This window comes from Nelumbo lutea, chromosome 1 (genome assembly GCF_056320005.1).
Source record: "Nelumbo lutea isolate HS-2025 chromosome 1, American lotus-T2T, whole genome shotgun sequence".
NCBI lineage: Eukaryota > Viridiplantae > Streptophyta > Magnoliopsida > Proteales > Nelumbonaceae > Nelumbo > Nelumbo lutea.
The window spans coordinates 176174044-176192072 of record NC_142684.1 but is presented as its reverse complement, the minus strand read 5'-3'; the positions used below and the strand labels follow the sequence as shown (position 1 = coordinate 176192072).

Here is an 18029-nt window from a genome sequence, read left to right as displayed (position 1 = left end):
TTGCCTCCATTTTATTCCGCTGTTGTTGCTTTGTCTACGACGAAATCGAAATGTAAGTAGAACTCACTTGGCTCGGAAATCAGCAACTCGCTATCTCTTTCCCTCTCTTTCAAATTTAATCTCTTAATTAAATGATCCAGTAGATGGAGACAGAGTAAATGGTTTTGTCAGTGTGAGGCGCGTTGAAGAGCAAATCCAATTTCCCCATGTAAATGGTTCCATCGACCATGCAAAGAGGCCAAACTTGAAGCCCCCATTGACAATGCCACCACTTCCACCACCACCACCATAACAGAAAAGACCAAGACACACAAAACCATAACAGAAAAGAGGAAAACCCATAAACAAATAAATAAATAAATAACAGAGAAGTAGAGAGGGATGAGGGGAAAGAGTTCAAGAGAGAGAGGAGGGGGAAAAGGAGGGAGGAAGAGACAGAGACACATAGAAAGGTGGGAGATAGATGGAGAGAGTGGGAAGAAGAGAGGGGAAGTGGTTAAAGCGGAGGAAAACAGTTATACATGAACAAGTGTCGAGTCATGCAATGAAAAAAAACAAAGAAATATAAATACGTGTTTGCCATGCAGTAAAGAATTGCAAGTATGTAAATTTACAGTAAATCTACAAATCAGGCATATAACAAGTTTAGTGAAGATTCATACAAAGGTTAATCCCATGATCCATATAAATATGAAACCATCTATACATTGTTGAACTGCAAATTTAGGCACTTCTCAAATTAATCATTCTGCAAGACAATAACGCATCTCGACTGTATTTAAGTTGCATCAAGTTAAACAAATGAGATGCCCATGAAGGTAGTTATCAAATCATCTGCAGTCATTTCCCTGAAAACCAAATTATTAACATGTGAAATAAAAGGCTTGGGAAAGGCATGCAAAAAACCATTTAAGTAAAATGGAGCTTTTAAGAAATGACAATCTAATGTTTCTTTCCTCATGAAATTCAATAGACAGATTGGCTTGTCCACTGTACTCTTCTCTTTGGCAAGTGGCAACCCAGTTGATTGTTCAGACTTGTAGACCTGGATCTAGAATTGATACTGCAGGGAATTTAACTTGACATAGCACGCCAGTGGAGTGGATCTTGTCAGAGAAAATCATGAGAACTTACCCTAGGCTAACCAGATGTCAAGTTAGAAAGAATTCAGCCAGAATAGTAGCACCTATTAAACCAAGAAGGCACAACAAAGAAATTACATCTTCCATCCCAAAAGATGACTCCAATAAGAGGTAAATATTGTAGGAGTCGCTATTGCCTCGGAAACCTCTGACAATCATTGCCTGTAAAATTCATAATCAGGAAGTCTAGGAATGGATTTATTGGATGAAAATTGTGCAAGTAAGTAGACTTGCACAGTTTTTTTTTTTTTTTTTTTTTGATAATTAGACTTGTACAATGCTTTATGTCAATGAAATAATTTTGAAGAAAAAATGGGCAGTTTAAGGCCCCATGATATGGATGTTGAGTTGTCCATACAATACAATTTCTCAATGTCCCTTGACATACCAATAGGATGGCATTGGACAGATGAGCAAAACTAAAATATCACTGAAGGATAACATGATAACAACCCATTCAAGATGAAAGTCTTTGGCTTTAAAGAACAACATATCTAAAAAGAATCCAAACCTGGGAGGTTTGCTCAGCATGACTGAATATTTTTGAAGATTCGGGGAACTGTGAACATATATGGAAAAAACTGCATGAACAAAACAATATATTAATAAGTATACAGCCCACTTCTATAAGGCCAAAGGCAAAAAAAAAAATTCTCATAATCAACTGATAATAATACCGAGAGTAAAACAATTATTGTTTCCCAATAATTTTCTGTGGCAATTTCTGTAGAACTGATAATAATACCAAGAATTTCTACTGTAAAAGAAGATGAAATAAAGAATGGCCAGTTAGATCTGCCAATAACACAGAAAAGTCTGATGGTCAACTTACAGTTACAGAGGCAAATCCAACCAAAGAAAGTCAAATATATATAGGGGGCCCTCTTGTCTTCAGTAAGATAAACATCTGAAGTCATTAGAAAGGATACTCAAGGAGCCTAACACCTTTTCATTCCTCATGATTCATGAAAGACCAAAAGATTAGGAGGTTTTTGTATGTATATAATTATGTTTTCTGCAAGGAAAATTAATTCGGAGCCCAAAAGACTTTGCCATGTCTTCGAAAGAGTTCTTTTATCTGTGCAAGTTTTATATTAAAAACTGAAACTACTAAAGAAATCCACCAAATGGTGAGTACTGATGATATTGCATGTGTGCTGTATGGCTCCAACAAATATTGACTTCTTCCCTTACCACAAAAGCTCAAGTTTGTTTGGTTGATTTTAAGACCACAACTCAGTTGTATCAGAAAAGACTAATGATGTACCAACAATAAAGGATTTGGCAAAAGTATAAGCAATTACTTTGAACTACAATCCCTAAAGAAATTACTATGAGACCACAACTCAATAGTTTCCATTACTGTCAACTGCTTCCAGTTTATCCTTCGAGCTACAATCCCTAAAGCAGCATTATGGACCTACCAAAAGTATAAGCAGTTACTAAAAAGATTTTTTCCAAAAATAATTGATTAAATTACCAAAATAAATGGAATCTTCTATAGAAAGATGATATCTAAATGTTTACTGAAAGCAACCTACCCAACTATTACCTCATCAAACACTAAATTGATGAACCTCAAGGAAGGCAATAGGGTAAGGATAACTTCATCCACTGGAGCACCAATCATGGTCAAGGGGTGCATAAACCACCTTAGAGCAGATGCAAGTTGTTTTTGAGCTGTGGTAACTAAGCAAAGGCTTGCACTTTGGAAGATCTTTCAATGAAAAACAGGTATTGGTTCAAAATGTTGCAGCAATCAAATGACAATAACTGATTGAATCTTTCTTTCAGGAATAACTAGGAAATATTCTACAAAACAGTCCCTAATGAAGAGTTGAAAAGAACTCATACTTTTTTTTTTTTTGAAGGCAAAAGAATATGTCAAAGGCAATACAAAAACATAGGTGGACAAATACAAGGAAATAGCAACACACTGTGAAGGTCAGACAGGCAGATGTGCTTGCCACTGACAAGCCTTTTCTGGCAAGCTGCAGTGGCCCTAGCTTCATAACTAAATATGAATAACCTCCCAATGACATAGGAATGTTAGGCAATCCCATCATAGCTGGTGGTGGGGTTCTTAACTGGACAAGAGAAAGCACACCATCTGAGCCCAATCCCAGCATAAGAAATAACACACCAGAAAGCAAGCCCACTCTTGCCAATTGATCCTACCAAAGGTATTCAAAAATAATCAGTAGAAACTTCATATTTTTACAAGGGTTGAATATCTTCAAAAGTTTGATTTACATTGTTAGAAAAAAAAAACAGAAAGGAAAGGAAAAGACTGAAAAGAAAATGATAGAAAAGACAATATAATGCACAAGAAATTACTTCTAAATGACTAACTCAAACTAAACACAAGACTGATAATTCTAAATTCTTAACTAGAACAAGACAGCAATTTCTGGGTCTTACCCAATTCATCTGCAGTCCAATCAGCTGATCCTATTTCAATCAGATTTTCTGAATATCAAATAACAAGATTTTACTGCCTTCATGATATCTAAAGATCATTTCTGTGGAAACTTTACTACAATGGAAAGCATTGTCACAAGAAATGCTGAACAGATGAGGCTTGTACTTGTTTACACCCTAAAACTGTTCATGCTTCACGAGCGACTTATGTTCAGGCTTACCGTCCACAAATGAGTAGGGAGGATCCATATTGAAAAAAGAGCCAAGCATATGACCAATGCAAAGCGCATAACTATATTTGATCTTGCCAGTAAAACAACAAAAGCCAGAAGCCATACCTATAAAACCAGGAAGGATAGAAATAAAAATGAGAACTTAATATTATTTGATCTTGCGCAATTTGGGCACTCCTAGCTGGCTGCTAACTGGCTCCTAGCTGGCAACGGACGACACCTGAGAAGAAGACGGTGAAGAATTCCCGAGGGACTTGCCCGGTGGGAATACTCCAATGCTTAAGTTAGAACGCTGGGGAAAATAGTAAAGAGTGTAAAGAGGCTAAGAGTGTAGGTCGCGCTGGATCACTAAGTTCTCCAGATTAGCTCAAGAGCAAGCTTGAGTAAGGTAAGATGATTCAAGATCCAAAATCAGATCCGATCCCCTCCCCTTTGATTAAGGGGCTCTTATATAGACGTTCTTGTCAAATTGGGTATAACAGCCACTGAGCTTCTGTCGCAACCGTTATCTGCCAAGGCTACGCAGGTAACCGTTGCAGGGTACTACCCAATCAGGTGAGTGATATGTCCCGGGAAGACAGGCACGCCACCATCTGTCAAGAGACATGGGTGCAGTCTGTTGAATTGGCAGGGACTACGCTATCAGCCAGGAGACATGGCGCAGTCTGACGGGTACGGTCTTGTCAAATAGAAGTTTCCTGAAAGCATCGTGTCGCTTAGTCGCGAGCTACCTTGTAGCGAGCTATCCTGTCGCGAGCTACTTCGTAGCAAGCTCCTAGGGGTACTTCGAGGTGACCCTTCTCAAGATTGTCTTCGGGGCAGTTTTTCTACCTAAGTGTTGGAGCGAGCTGGTTACCCTAGCTCGCGAGCTGGGGTAGTCTTGGAGTATTCCCTTTCAGTAGATCGGGGGACCTTGAGCTCGCGTTGTAGCGAGCTCCCCTATAGCGAGCTATGACGTAGCGAGCTATCCTGCGGGCTCGTTACTTGGTCGCGGTCAAGTTGTGGTGCTGAGTTGTTGTTCGTGCTGAGTCAGGTCCACGTGTCATCGTCTCAAGGGGTCGGGTCAAATCATCCCCCATCAATTGCCCCCCACTCCTTGGGCTAAGAGTGCTACCTTAGCGTGAGGAGTTCATGAAGTGTGACGGGTGGATTTGACCGAAGTTCAAAGTTGATTGACTGCTGGTGTTTCCCGGGTGCTAGAACCCAATTTTCAAAAATCTTCTTCTTGGGCAGTTGTGCCCTTTTTTTACTTCTTGTTGAACTTTCCCGAGCTTTTTACCTCGGTTTTTATTTATGAAATAGTAATGAAATTTTTCCTTTTTCTGCTAAGTATGGTGTGCTCTTTTATTTTTTTGCCAAGGCGATCTCATCACTCGAGCTATTAGAGCTACATACTCGAAATAGGATTTTTCGGTAATTATTACCCCGAGCTATCCCTTAGCGTTTTGAGGCATTTTTATAGTATACCGTGAAGTAGTTACCGTGTATGCCCGAACTGTATGTTTGTAGGTTGTTCCTTATCAGGTTCAACCAATATACTGAGACGAGCTATGCTTCATAGGGTTCAGACCCAAGCTGCCTACGCCTCTAATAATACTTCGGTGAAGCGGCTAAGTCTTCCATCGTGCCGAGGTCTTAGTTAGCTCGGTATTTTAGCCCTTAGGCTGAGGGAGTGACTTATAGTCCACTCTTGGAGTTCACCCATGCCATGGAGGCGACTGGGTTTCATTGCACCGAGGTCGTGTTAGCTCGACATTTTGGCCCTTAGGCTCTGAGAGTGACTCGTGGTCTACTCAGTAGTTTGCCCATGCCATAGAGGCGACTGAGTCTTATCGCACCGAGGTCTTTGTTAGCTCAGCATTTTTGGCCCTTAGGCTCTGAGAGTGACTCATGGTCTAATCAGTAGTTCGCCCATGCCATAGAGGCGACTGGGTCTTATTACGCCGAGGTCGTGTTAGCTCGGCATTTTGGTCCTTAGGCTTTGTGAGTGACTCATGGTCCACTTAGTAGTTACAGGTAATACTGCCTTAAGTTGACAATATTCCATGACCAAGGTACTTGTTTCCCTTCAAGGGTTTCGAGCTCGTACGTTCCTTCCCCGAGCACCCGTTTCACTCGGTAGGGTCCTTCCCAATTCGGTCCGAGCTTGCCAACGCCGAGCTCAGGTACCATAACTTTACGAAGGACTAGGTCATCGACGCGGAGATTCCGCTTCTTGAACCTGGCATTATAGTACCGAGCTACTCTTTATTGGTAAGCTGCGGTCCTGATATATGTGAGGTCCCTTACTTCGCCAAGTAGGTCGAGGTTGGTACGTAGCTCGTCTTCATTTGCCTTGTCGTTATATGCTTCCAATCGTAGCGAGGGAACCTCGATCTCAGCTGGGATGGTTGCTTCGGTGTCGTAGGTAAGGTTAAGGGGGTCTCTCCTGTGGCGGTCTTCTCTGTGGTTCGGTAAGCCCATAGGACACTGGGTAGCTCGTATGCCCATAGTCCTTTAGCTCGGTCTAGTCGTGCCTTCAATCTAGGGAGGATGGCTCTGTTCGCGACTTCTGCTTGGTCGTTTTCTTGAGGGTGTGCAACTGAAGTGAAGTTCTGTCAGATCCCCATGTCTTAGCACCAGTTCTGGAATTTAATATCCTTGAACTGCTTACCGTTATCAGAAATTAGTACCCGAGGTAACCCAAAGCGGCACACTATGTTCTTCCAAAAGAAGTTCTGGACATTTTGAGCTGTGATCGTTACGAGAAGTTCAACTTCTACCCACTTGGTGAAATAATCCACTACTACCACTAGGAACTTCCTCTGGCCTGACGCTGGTGGAAACAGTCCGAGTATATCGATGCCCCATTGTGAGAAAGGCTACGGGCTGGTGAAATACTTGAGGTCGACAGTGGGCTGATGGTGGATATTGGCATGCTTTTGGCACTTGTCACACTTTCTGACGAGCTCAATAGCGTCTGCTTTCATTGTTGGCCAGTAGTACCCCTGTCGTAGTGCTTTTTGGGCGAGAGCCTTGCCCCCAAGGTGTCTGGCGCACAAGCTCTCATGAGTGTCGCGGAGTACGAGCTCGGCTTCGAAATGTCGAAAGCAGCGCAGGTAGGGGAGCGTGTAGGTTCTTCGATACAGTCGTTTGTCTATCATGACGTATTTGGCCGCTGACGCTCTACCCTTCTGGCAGCATTGCGATCTGCAGGGAGGGTCCCGTGTAGTAGGAAGCTCGCAAGCGGGTCAATCCAGCTCAGCTCTGCTTGAACGACAGGAGCGACCTCCTCTGCCCCCCCAAGAATGCTAGGCCGCGGCAGGTTCTCTATGTACACGGTTCTTGTGGTGTTATCACTGGTGCTGGCTAACCGGGACAGGGCATCGGCCTCAGCGTTCTCCGACCTCGGGACTTGCGCTAAGTAGGCAATCATAGTTGGTTCGCGAGCTTCGTATTCGCCTGTGACCTGATTGACCACGAGCTAGGAATCGTTGCAGATGATGATATGCTTGGCTTTCACTTCTATGGCTAGAGCTAGCCCGGCTATCAACGCTTCGTACTCCGCTTCATTGTTGGATGCTACGAACTCAAAGCGTAGTGTGTACTCCAGTTTCGTGCCACTTGGGTTGTGCCTAACTATTTCGGCTCCGCTGCCCTACTGGTTCGAGGAGCCATCTACATGAAGGATCCAAGGCTCCTCATCCCAGTTCGCGCTTGGCCTAACTAGGAGAGATGGCTGCTACCTCACGGTGCTCGGACTCAACCGGCCTGGGAGCTCCGGGCTCGCCCGAACTGGAGGGCTCATGCTCAACCAGCCTGGGGACTTCAGAGCTGAAAGTGCACTCCGCGAACCACTTTGTCAGTCGACCGAGGTCGTACTTGCTGAGCTCAACGACCCACTTTGTCAGTCGACCAGAGACCTCGGGCTTGAGTAGGACTTGCCTCAGAGGTTTGTTGGTGAAGACGATAACAGTATGAGCCTAAAAGTACGGACGGAGCTTTCGGGCTGCAATAACCAGTGCATAGGCCAATTTTTCTATCTCTGGATATCTTGTCTCTATTCCCTGCAACACTTTACTAACATAGTAGATAGGTCGTTGGACCCAATCTACTTCTTTTATTAGTACCAAGCTGACCACTTCGCCACTTGCCGAGAGGTACAACTCTAAAACATCACCCTCTTCAGGTCGGGTTAAGACCGGTATGCTAGTGAGGTACTTTTTGAGCTCGTCAAACCCGAGCTGACAATCTTGGGTCCATTCAAACCCTTTGCTTTTAATTGCCTTGAAGAAAGGTAGGCAACGGTCTGCCGACTTGGACATGAAGCAGCTCAGAGCGACTATTCTGCCATTCAACCTTTGAACCTCCTTCATTTTCCGGGGTGGTCTAATGTCAAGGATGACCTTTATTTTGTTTGGGTTGGCCTCAATGTCGTGCCGGTTTACAATGTATCCCAGGAATTTACCCGAGGTGACGCCAAAGACACACTTATTCGGGTTCAACTTCATATTAAATCTACGCAGAATTTCAAAGACTAAATGCAAGTCTTCTATTAAGTCACATGAAAACTGGGTTTTGACGACTATGTCGTCTACATAACATTTTACTTTTTGGCCAATCAATGGCTCAAACAGTTTATTTACAAGTCTTTGAAAGCTCGGTTATGAAGGTAGTCTTTTCTTCATCTGCCGGGTCTATCCTGATCTGGTTGTACCCAAGTAGGCGTCTAGAAAGCTCAACAACTCATGCCCCGAGGTCGCGTCCACCAGACGGTCAATCCTGGGAAGTGGGAAGCAGTCCTTTGGGCAAGCTCGGTTTAGGTCAGTGTAGTCGACGCACATGCGCCATTTACTGTTAGCCTTTTTCACCAAAACGGGGTTGGCCACCCAGCTCGGGTAATGGACTTCCCTAATGAAATCGGCTGCAAGGAGCTCCCCGACCTCCTCGTTGACTGCCCTCCATCGCTCTGGGGCTAGGTTGCATTTCTTCTGTCTAACGGATCTAACTACAAAATCAGTATTAAACTTATGAGTTATAATGCTAGGGCCTATGCCGGGCATTTCTGCCACTGGCCATGCTAAAACATCTAAATTTTCATGTAAAAAGTGTACCAGTTTAGGTCGCAGAGGCTTCTTAAGGGAAGCACCGATCTGAAGCATCCGGGTCGGGTCCTCCGTCGAGGCTAGGATGGAGACGGTCTCTTTGGTGGGCGCAGTTCGCTCCTCGCTCTGCTCCGTAGGTCGCTCCAGATCGAGGTCATCGGCCACCTTGGCTTTCCCTTTGAGGGTGGCGACATAGCGCTTGCGAGATTCAAGCTGGTTACCTCACGCTATCCCGATTCTGAAGTCCGTGGGGAACTTCATGGCTAAGTAGTAAGTGGACACCACGGCCCGTAAGGCATGGGTAATCGACCGACCTACTATGGTGTTATACGGGGAGGGGGTTGCGACCACTAAGAAATCGTGGTTGAGCCTCACTATGCTAGGCCAAGTGCCGACCTCCACGGGTACTGTAATCCTTCCCGGGGGCTTGACTTCCTCTCCGCTGAAGCCTACCAGGGGAGTGTTCGTGGGCTTTAGGTCGCTCTCTTGGAGCTGAAGTTGGTTGAAGGCTGCTTTGAAGAGGATGTCCGCTGAGCTGCTTGAGTCGACGGGGACACGCCTGACTTCAAAATCGTTGATCTTCACCTTTATGACGAGCGCGTCATCATGGGGGTAGTGGACCCCGCGTGCGTCGTCTTCTGTGAAGAAGATGGAGTCTTCCATCATTGGCCGCTTTTGGGGGTTCTACTCTTCCCTGGCGGCCTCGCAAGCTGTTGCGCGAGCTGCAGTTGAGGTGCAGCCCGTCATGATCGAACCTCCAACTATGACGTGGATGGTCCCCCGAACTGGTCTCTCTTCGAGGGGCTACTTCTGCGGCTGTTCTGCTTGCCTACTGGACTCGGGAGCATCTCTACTCTGATCCCCTTGCCGACCTACTTTATTATTATTATTACTTTGTACAAAATTTCTCAGTTATCCACGACGGATGAGTTCCTCTATCTCGTCACAGAGGTTTTTACAGTTCCCGGTACTATGACCGTGATCTTTATGAAAGCTACAATATAGATTCTTATTTCTGGCATTAGGGTCGGCCTTTAACCGAGGTGGCCACTTCACGTACGGAGCATCCTTGATCGCCATGAGGATCTTGGCCCACTTTGTGTTGAGGGGCGTGTCGTCCCTTTCCGCTGCTGGAGATCAGAAAAGCTGATTTGGCTTTTCTCAAGGGCCTACTCGCCCTTCTGGTGGATCTCTTCCTCCGTCCCTATGAACCGATCTGCGAGCTTGAGGAACTTGGTCACGGTTTTGGGCTGATTGACAACTACGTGCCACTTGAACTCTTTGTGGGTGATACCTCACTTGGTTGCGGTGAGGCGAACTCCAAATGGACTCCCCTTCCTTTTGAGCTATGCCGAGGAGGCTTTCCTGAGTTCTCGGGCACCTCTTGCTGGTGATAGAGTGGGAGGTGAAAACTTGTACGAACTGCGCCTATTTTCTTATCGAACCAGGTGTGAGGTTTCGGTACCAGGTGCGGGCTACTCCTTTGAAGATGGTGGAAAAGGCCACACACATGCAGGACTCGCTGGCTCTTGCCAGGTGCATCTCGGACTGAAACTCGGATCGAAGGATCCATCATACTTGTCCAGTGGAGGAAGCTTGAAGTCCCTTGGCATGGGGACAACAAGGAGTTCTGGAGATAGTGGGGAAGAAACTGAGAGGAGAGGGGTAGCTTTCACTTCACCTAAGCTTACCTCCTCTTTTCCTCTGAGCTCGGGAGAGACCCGGGTAGCAGTCCAGCGAGCTCGCCGGCGTCTTCGCTGCTACTTTGCTAGCTCGACATTAGTGCTCGATGCTTCAGTATCGTCGAGCTCGATGTGCTTAGATTGCTGGTAGTGGCTCTGAACTGAAGGGCCCTGCCTATAGTCTGCGGCTAGGACCTCAAACGGGTTCTCTGTGAGCGGGTGCTCGAACTGCGAACGCTGGGGTGAGGCAGGCTTGATTGGCTGGGAGGCCCCCGACCTGCCCACAGGCTGCGAGGCGGGGGTGGCTGGCCTCTCCTTCCTATCATGGGAAGAGGCTTGGCTCTTGGCGGGATTTTGGGCCTGGGAGGCCTCTCTCCGGCGGGATGGCTTGGTCCGCTTCATGGCCGGGTGCCGAGGGGGAAGCAGTGGCTGGGCCGGAGGCAAGGAGGGAAACTGCTACTGGGAAAGGTGCAACACTTGTTGTTGGTAAAGTTGGAACTGCTGGAACTGTTGCATTTGAGCTTGCATGGCTCGCATGCATTGCATTAAGTCTTCCAACTGGTTCGGGTTGGCCACTGGGGGCACAACCGAAGGTTCAACAAAGGTTGTTCTCACCATGGAAGGGAGTGGAGCGACCGCGGGTGCCACCATGAGAGGCACGTTCAGACTGGGAATCCCGTCCACAGAGAGGGGGACGGTGGACTGTCCAATACTGACAGTGGGAAGTTGGGGTTGCTCCCTAGAAGCGCTTTGGTTGGCACCACGTCCGGCGTTGTTGGAGGAGGCCATGAATGCTGAGTTTTCAAAAAGAAACTGTAGAAGCTTAGAGGAAGGCTTTTTGAAGCGTTTCCCATAGACGACGCCAAATGATGCTGTGCAATCCGGGTACTCCTAGCTGACTGCTGATTGGCTCCTAGTTGGCAATGGACGACACCTAAGAAGAAGACGATGAAGAATTCCTAGGGGACTTGTCAGGTGGGAATACTTCGATGCTTAAGTTAGAACATTAGGGAAAATAGTAAAGAGTATAAAGAGGCTAAGAGTAGGTCACGCTGGATCACTTAGTGCTCCAGATTAGCTCGAGAGCAAGCTTGAGTAAGGTAAGATGATTCAAGATCCAAAATCTGATATGATCCCCTCCCCTTTGACTAAGGGGCTCTTATATAGGCGTTCTTGTCAAATCGGATGTAACCGCCACTGGGCTTCTGTCGCAGTCGTTATCTGCCAAGGCTGCGCAGGTAACCATTGCAGGGTACTACCCAATCGGGTGAGTGACACGTCCCGGGAAGATAAGCACGTCACCATCTGTCAAGAGATGTGGGTGCAGTTTGTTGAATTGGCAGGGATTGCGTCGTCAGCTAGGAGACATGGCGCAGTCTGATGGGTACGGTCTTGTCAGATAGAAGTTTCCTGAAAGCATCGTGTCGCTTAGCGAATGGGACTCGAAGTTGCATTGGAGATCAATCTCAAGATCCTCTCTACTACAGCTCCTTTCTTTATCCACTTCGCCCATTTTCCAGCTTCATTACCACAAACACGGCCTAAAGTTTTTACGGTAAGAGGAATGCTAGTCCTACGGTAATGGGTTGAGTCCAGCCTGAGCGCCGTGGATATTGAACATCATGTGGGGCCAAGTATCTTATATGTTTTTCTCGTGAGCAAATGCTAGCCATAAATATAGAATATTTTGCCATTTCATCTGACCTAATTGTCAGAAAAGTGGGACCCACGGAGATGGATAGGGTTTACCTCCTTACCGGTTACGAGAGCTTAGGCTTTGTTTGGAAAAGAGTATGAAAAAATAATTTGCACTCTACATTTTTGTATTTGTACTTTCTTCCAAACTGAACCTTAATATGCTTTAATAAACCCTGGGCGGCTGGGCCGAAGAACGGTTTTAACACCATCAATAGATACTCTGAGTCGTAAGGAAAATAGGAAATACGCTGTGTAGGGTTTAAGGGAGAGCCTCAGTTGGAAGTCGGAAAGTGAAGTAGCAACAGTTTTGCAGGGTTTCGCCATCTTCGATCATGGAGAAGGCTTCTTCGTTCTTGTTCTCAGGCATCCGTTTCGATAGGAATAAGTTTGCTAGCGACATTGCCAGATTTAAGGTTGTCTTTTTCTTCCCTTAGACCGATGGAGGCCTTTTTATTTCTCTTCTGAAAATCTTCAGTGAAAATTAAAACAAGCGTGTATTCAATCTTCATTCTAATTCATTCACGCTTCATCTGTGGATCCGCAGTAGATAGCTTCAAGTTCAAAAGTTGTTTTTTTTTATTTTTTTATAAATAGTTATCGTTTAATCTTTTTTGTAATATTATTGTTTCGAATACATTAAGTCATTCTTTTCTCATACGTTTAGGAGAAAAAGGAGAACGCGAATTCACCCGAAAAGTTGAGGTTGGTGGAAACCAGCCAAACCGAACCAGCAGACGATATGGTATCTGGGAAAAAGAGAAAGCGAAGAGGAAAGGTTACTGGTAAGTTTCGTTGTTGGTTTGTTGGTCGTTTAAGTATTGGTGTTGAAATGGCCTAATATTTGCTAATTCCTACTATAGTACTATGCGCTTTCTGTGTTCATGCATGCGTGGATTTGTATTTCAGAAACAGTAAAAGGATTCAGTGTCTTCAAAAGTTCAGAATCTTCCACCGCAACTGCACAGAACGAAAAATCAGAAAATGAACTTTCCCGAGAAAAGAAGGAATTGAACAGACAAATTGAGGTGATTTATCTCTCTACTGCTAAATTTATTTGTTGGTTTATTTGGCTGCTAACTTTAATTTTTTTTTTCTTCATGAGTTTAGCGGGATTCAATATTACGTAAAAAACATGGAATTCATATTTCTGGTCATAACGTTCCATCTCCATTGCAGAATTTTGCAGAGCTTAGCTCAAGGTACGCTAATGAATATCAGATGCGTTTGTGAATTAGGTCTTATTTGACTATGTAACTTGATTTGTTCTCAATAGTCTGAACCATGGGTAATCCCAGATGGAATTTAGAATAACTTTTCTTTTACAAGTTCAGGTTACATTCTTCACCAAATCCAGATAAGTTCAGATTAGTAATTTATTGAGTTTGTGAAAAATTTCCTTGTGGCATAGTAACCTGTCCAATAAATCCTGATGGTACATGACTACTTGAGTTTTATAGTTTTTGTTTATGCAACATATCTTTCTTTTACAAATCATGATTATCAAGTATACATGTTCAGTATTTAACATTTTAACAACTTGCAATTGCATGTACATCGCTTTTGCTCACCATATTAGTGCTTGAGAATTTCCTATGAAGCAATATTGTTTTCATTTTTTGCCATTGGATCTGTTTTCTGTTGCTTTATTCAAATTCTAAGATGGTCACTAGCAATTGTTTTTGAATGTTTAATAGGTTTGGCTGCAAAGCATATTTGTTACGTAATTTAGCAGAACTTGGATTTAAAGAACCAACACCAATACAAAGGCAGGCTATTCCTGTTCTTCTCTCTGTATGCTCTTCCATTTAAGCTATTTTCATTTCCTGTGGGGTTGTTTGCATGCTAAGTTGTTCTATTTAAGTTTTAATCTGAATAGAATTTCAATTTGTGTTCATAATTCCATGTTTATTTCTTTCCTTTGTTTTTGAAAGCATTTATATTATTTTTATCAGGGACGAGAATGCTTTGCTTGTGCACCAACAGGTTCTGGCAAGACATTGGCTTTTATGTGTCCTATACTTATGAAACTTAAGGTACTGTCAAGAGCAACTTCTAGGTACTTTTGCTTTGATATAAATACCTTTTTTTCTATTTTTGTTGGTCTAATTCATAAATACTTAAATGATTTTTTTCCATATAATAAGCATGGATCAAAGGATGGCATTCGAGCTGTGATCCTTTGCCCTACACGTGAATTAGCTGCTCAGACAACCAGAGAGTGCAAGAAGTTGGCTAAAGGAAAGAAGTTCAATATCAAGTTAATGACTAAAGAGCTGGCTAGAAGTGGTAATTTTGAGAAAATGTCTTGTGATATTCTCGTTTCTACACCACTTCGCATAAGGTTTTCCATGCGTAAAAGAAAGCTTGACTTGAGCAGGTATTTTCTGGATCTAGTTTATTTCATATCTTAATTTTTGTATTTCTCACTTCTGTCCTGATCTACACATGCACACAAATGCAGATAATAGAGATCAAGTAAATAGTATGGCTACTAGAGCTAATGGAAGTTCCTTAATAGTTCATTTCCACAAGCTTCTAATTACATGGATAAAAATGGGTGGTATGAGTTTTGGGGAAGTTTCTTTTGCCTGTTTTGTTTTAGACTATGATAGGAGCTGCAGGAGAGCACCAATAGGATAGTTCTAATGTAAAGGTGGGATAGTTAGAATATGTCTGATATTGTAAATGCCCTATATATTCTTATTCTCAATAAACCATTATCAGCTACTGATAAAAAAGAAGTATGGCTATTAGTTTTTCTCTAGTTTGCTTCTTATCATGTTATAGCTTTTTAGATTAACAAATTATAATAGCAATTTGAAATTGATCTCTAGAATTTGGAAAAAAAAGCTCCTTATTCATTCATTTCTTTTCTTTTTCTTTGATTGGTAAAAAAGGTTTTATTGACAAGAAGTGTAAGTTTTATGCAATGTTATATGTGAGCTCAAGGGTTTCCCAAAAGCCATTCCTGAAAGATAATATGTTGGGACCCAAATACCTTCCCTGAACCCAACAAATGGAGTGGAGCAGGCCACTACCCATCAGCAGTTCTCAAGGAGGTAGAAAGGACAGGCGACAGAGCCCCATAATTAGTTACACATAGAGTTGGTTATTCTGTCGCCAGAAGATATTCCCTCCATGATATTTTCTAGAGTTAGTTATCCTGCAAATCAGAGGATATTCCCTCTATGAAAGATAATATGTTGGGACCCAAATACCTTCCCCGAACCCAACAAATGGAGTGGAGCAGGCCACTACCCATCAGCAGTTCTCAAGGAGGCAGAAAGGACAGGCGATAGAGCCCCAGAATTAGTTACACACAGAGTTGGTTATTCTGTTGCCAGAAGATATTCCCTCCATGATATTTTCTAGAGTTAGTTATCCTGCAAATCAGAGGATATTCCCTCTATGATTACACCTGTAGGCCAACTATATAAGGCCATACTCTTATAATGAAAAGTGTGAATGAATATCCCCTGTTTTTCTCTCACTGAGTCCCTCTTTTCCTACCTTCCTTTCTCTTCTTCCTCTCCATTTCTGTTTCAGGAGGTTAAGCCACCCTCGAAGGGGCTTCCGAGGTGAGCGGTATCTCACCAAGTTGGTATCAGAGTAAGGTTGCAGACCAACTATGCCGCAGACAAGATCCTCTACCATGGAAGATAGAGTCGACCAACTTGAGATTGGGTTCCACCAGGTAATGAACGAACTTAGGGATCTCGAGGTGGTCATCTCTAACCTCGCCTCCCAACAACATCCGGCGAGACCAGTCATCCAACAGGGGCCGACGCCTTTGTTTCTGATAGCCAGGGAATTGGGGGTTACCCTGTTGGAAAGGTTTATGAAATCAATTTTCCTAACTATTCTGGTGGAGATCCCATTCCTTGGATCTTCAGAGCAGAGAGATTCTTCGAGTATCATGAAACCCCTGCACACCAGTGCGTCGCCATCGCCTCCATTCACCTAGAAGGAGACGCTATTCTCTAGCTCCAGTGGTATCGACAAACCCATCCTCAGGCAACTTGGGCGGAGTTCACGGAATCCATTTTGGGCCGACGACGTTCATGGATTACGATGAACTCCTCACTCGACTAAAACAGACCGGGACAGTAGCAGACTACCAACTCGAGTTCAAAAGAATGGCAACTAGGGTACATGGATGGCCGGAGAAGGCCTTCGTAGGGTGTTTTGTGGGAGGTCTCAGAGAAGACATCCGCCTGGAAGTGAGAACTCTTCGACCAGCGACAGTCATGGCAACGGTGGGTATGGCTCGCCTGCAAGAAGAGAAGATTGATAGCATGCGCAAGACCAGCAAGCCATCCTACCCGAATGTGAGGGCTCCCCAGCGGGCTGAACAGCAACCCCTGAAACAAGTTGGGGATTCTCAGAAGCCCATTTTGACCAGGCCCACTGTGCCTTTCAAGCGTCTCTCGTGGGCTGAGATGCAGGCCCGATGTGAGAAGGGCCTCTGTTACAACTGTGATGACAAGTTTGGGCCGGGCCATAAGTGTCGGGTCCAGCGAGTGTTTCTCCTTCAAACAGAGGAAGAACCAGAGGGGACAGAACCAGAGCACATCGAAGACTGTGAGCTGATATCAGGCGAACTAGAACTTGTCAGAGCCGAGATCTCCCTACACGCTCTCATGGGCCTCAACCCTCTTCGGTTCATGCGAGTAGAAAGAAGATTGATTGGTCGATCTGTGATGTTTTGATTGACAATGGCTCTACTTTGAACTTCATAACTTGCCGTTTGGCAAAGCAACTAGGTATGACTATACACCCCACTCCTCTCTTTTCGATCCATGTGGCTAATGGGAATCAGATGTTATGTGATGGTGTATGTAAGAAGGAAAATATCCTCATACAGGGCCATATTTTCGTGGTAGATATTGGAATTTTTGGGGGTTGATATTATTTTGGGAATCCATTGGTTACGTGGCCTAGGTTCGGCACTGTGTGATTGGGCCAAAATGACAATGGATTTTTGCCAAGATGGACAGACCTGCCATTTACAAGGGGTGCGGCTCCCTAGTCCCCGAGGTGATACTTTAGCCTCTATAATACGGGCCTCCAAGGATGCTGGACAACCCTTGTTTATGCACTTAGGCATTCGACCCACAGTTCCAATTTTAAACAATCAGGACTGTGACCAACCCATGGAAGCCCAACACAAGGCCCTAAGATCGGTACTCAATCAGTTTGGTGACATATTCAAGGAACCGAACTAGTTACCTCCACCTCGGGCCCATGACCATCAGATACCCCTCTTACCAGATTCCAAACCAGTCAATGTGAGGCCATATAGATACCCTTATTTCCAAAAGCTAGAAATTTAGAAGGCGGTAAAAGAGCTACTGGACAAGGGGCATATACAGACCAACACCAACCCGTTTTCATCCCCCGTACTTCTAGTGAAGAAGAATGATGGTAGTTGGCGTTTTTTGCGTAGATTACAAGGCCCTGAATCAGATTACAGTCAAGGACAAGTTCCCGATGACCCTCATTGAGGAACTGCTGGACGAGTTAGGGGAAGCACAAGTGTTCTCCAAACTGGACCTACGGTCCATGTATCATCAGATCCAGGTTCATTGGGCTGATATCCACAAGACAACCTTTAGGACCCACGATGGCCATTATGAGTTTCTGGTCATGCTGTTTGGTCTTACCAACGCCCCCTCCACCTTTTAGGCCCTCATGAATGACATCTTCAGGCCATTCCTAAGGCAATTTATTTTGGTATTTTTCGATGACATTTTGGTTTACAACAAGGAT

At 44.4% G+C, this 18029-nt stretch overlaps 1 protein-coding gene and 1 pseudogene across 1 annotated transcript in view; one reads left to right on the top strand and one right to left on the bottom strand.

The window, feature by feature from the left end:
• Positions 1–1151: 1151 nt before the first annotated feature.
• Positions 1152–12584, bottom strand: LOC148879390 (protein ABCI12, chloroplastic-like; annotated as a pseudogene).
• The window catches only part of LOC148879389 (P-loop containing nucleoside triphosphate hydrolases superfamily protein), a 17712-nt gene continuing 12068 nt past the window's right edge, over positions 12386–18029 (top strand). The window contains exons 1-7 of the mRNA XM_088960914.1: positions 12386–12673; positions 12925–13042; positions 13167–13285; positions 13368–13459; positions 13955–14051; positions 14213–14293; positions 14405–14637. Of these exons, the coding sequence (XP_088817040.1) occupies positions 12593–12673; positions 12925–13042; positions 13167–13285; positions 13368–13459; positions 13955–14051; positions 14213–14293; positions 14405–14637 (821 nt within the window). The 5' untranslated portion in view covers positions 12386–12592. The remainder of the gene's footprint in view (positions 12674–12924; positions 13043–13166; positions 13286–13367; positions 13460–13954; positions 14052–14212; positions 14294–14404; positions 14638–18029) is intronic.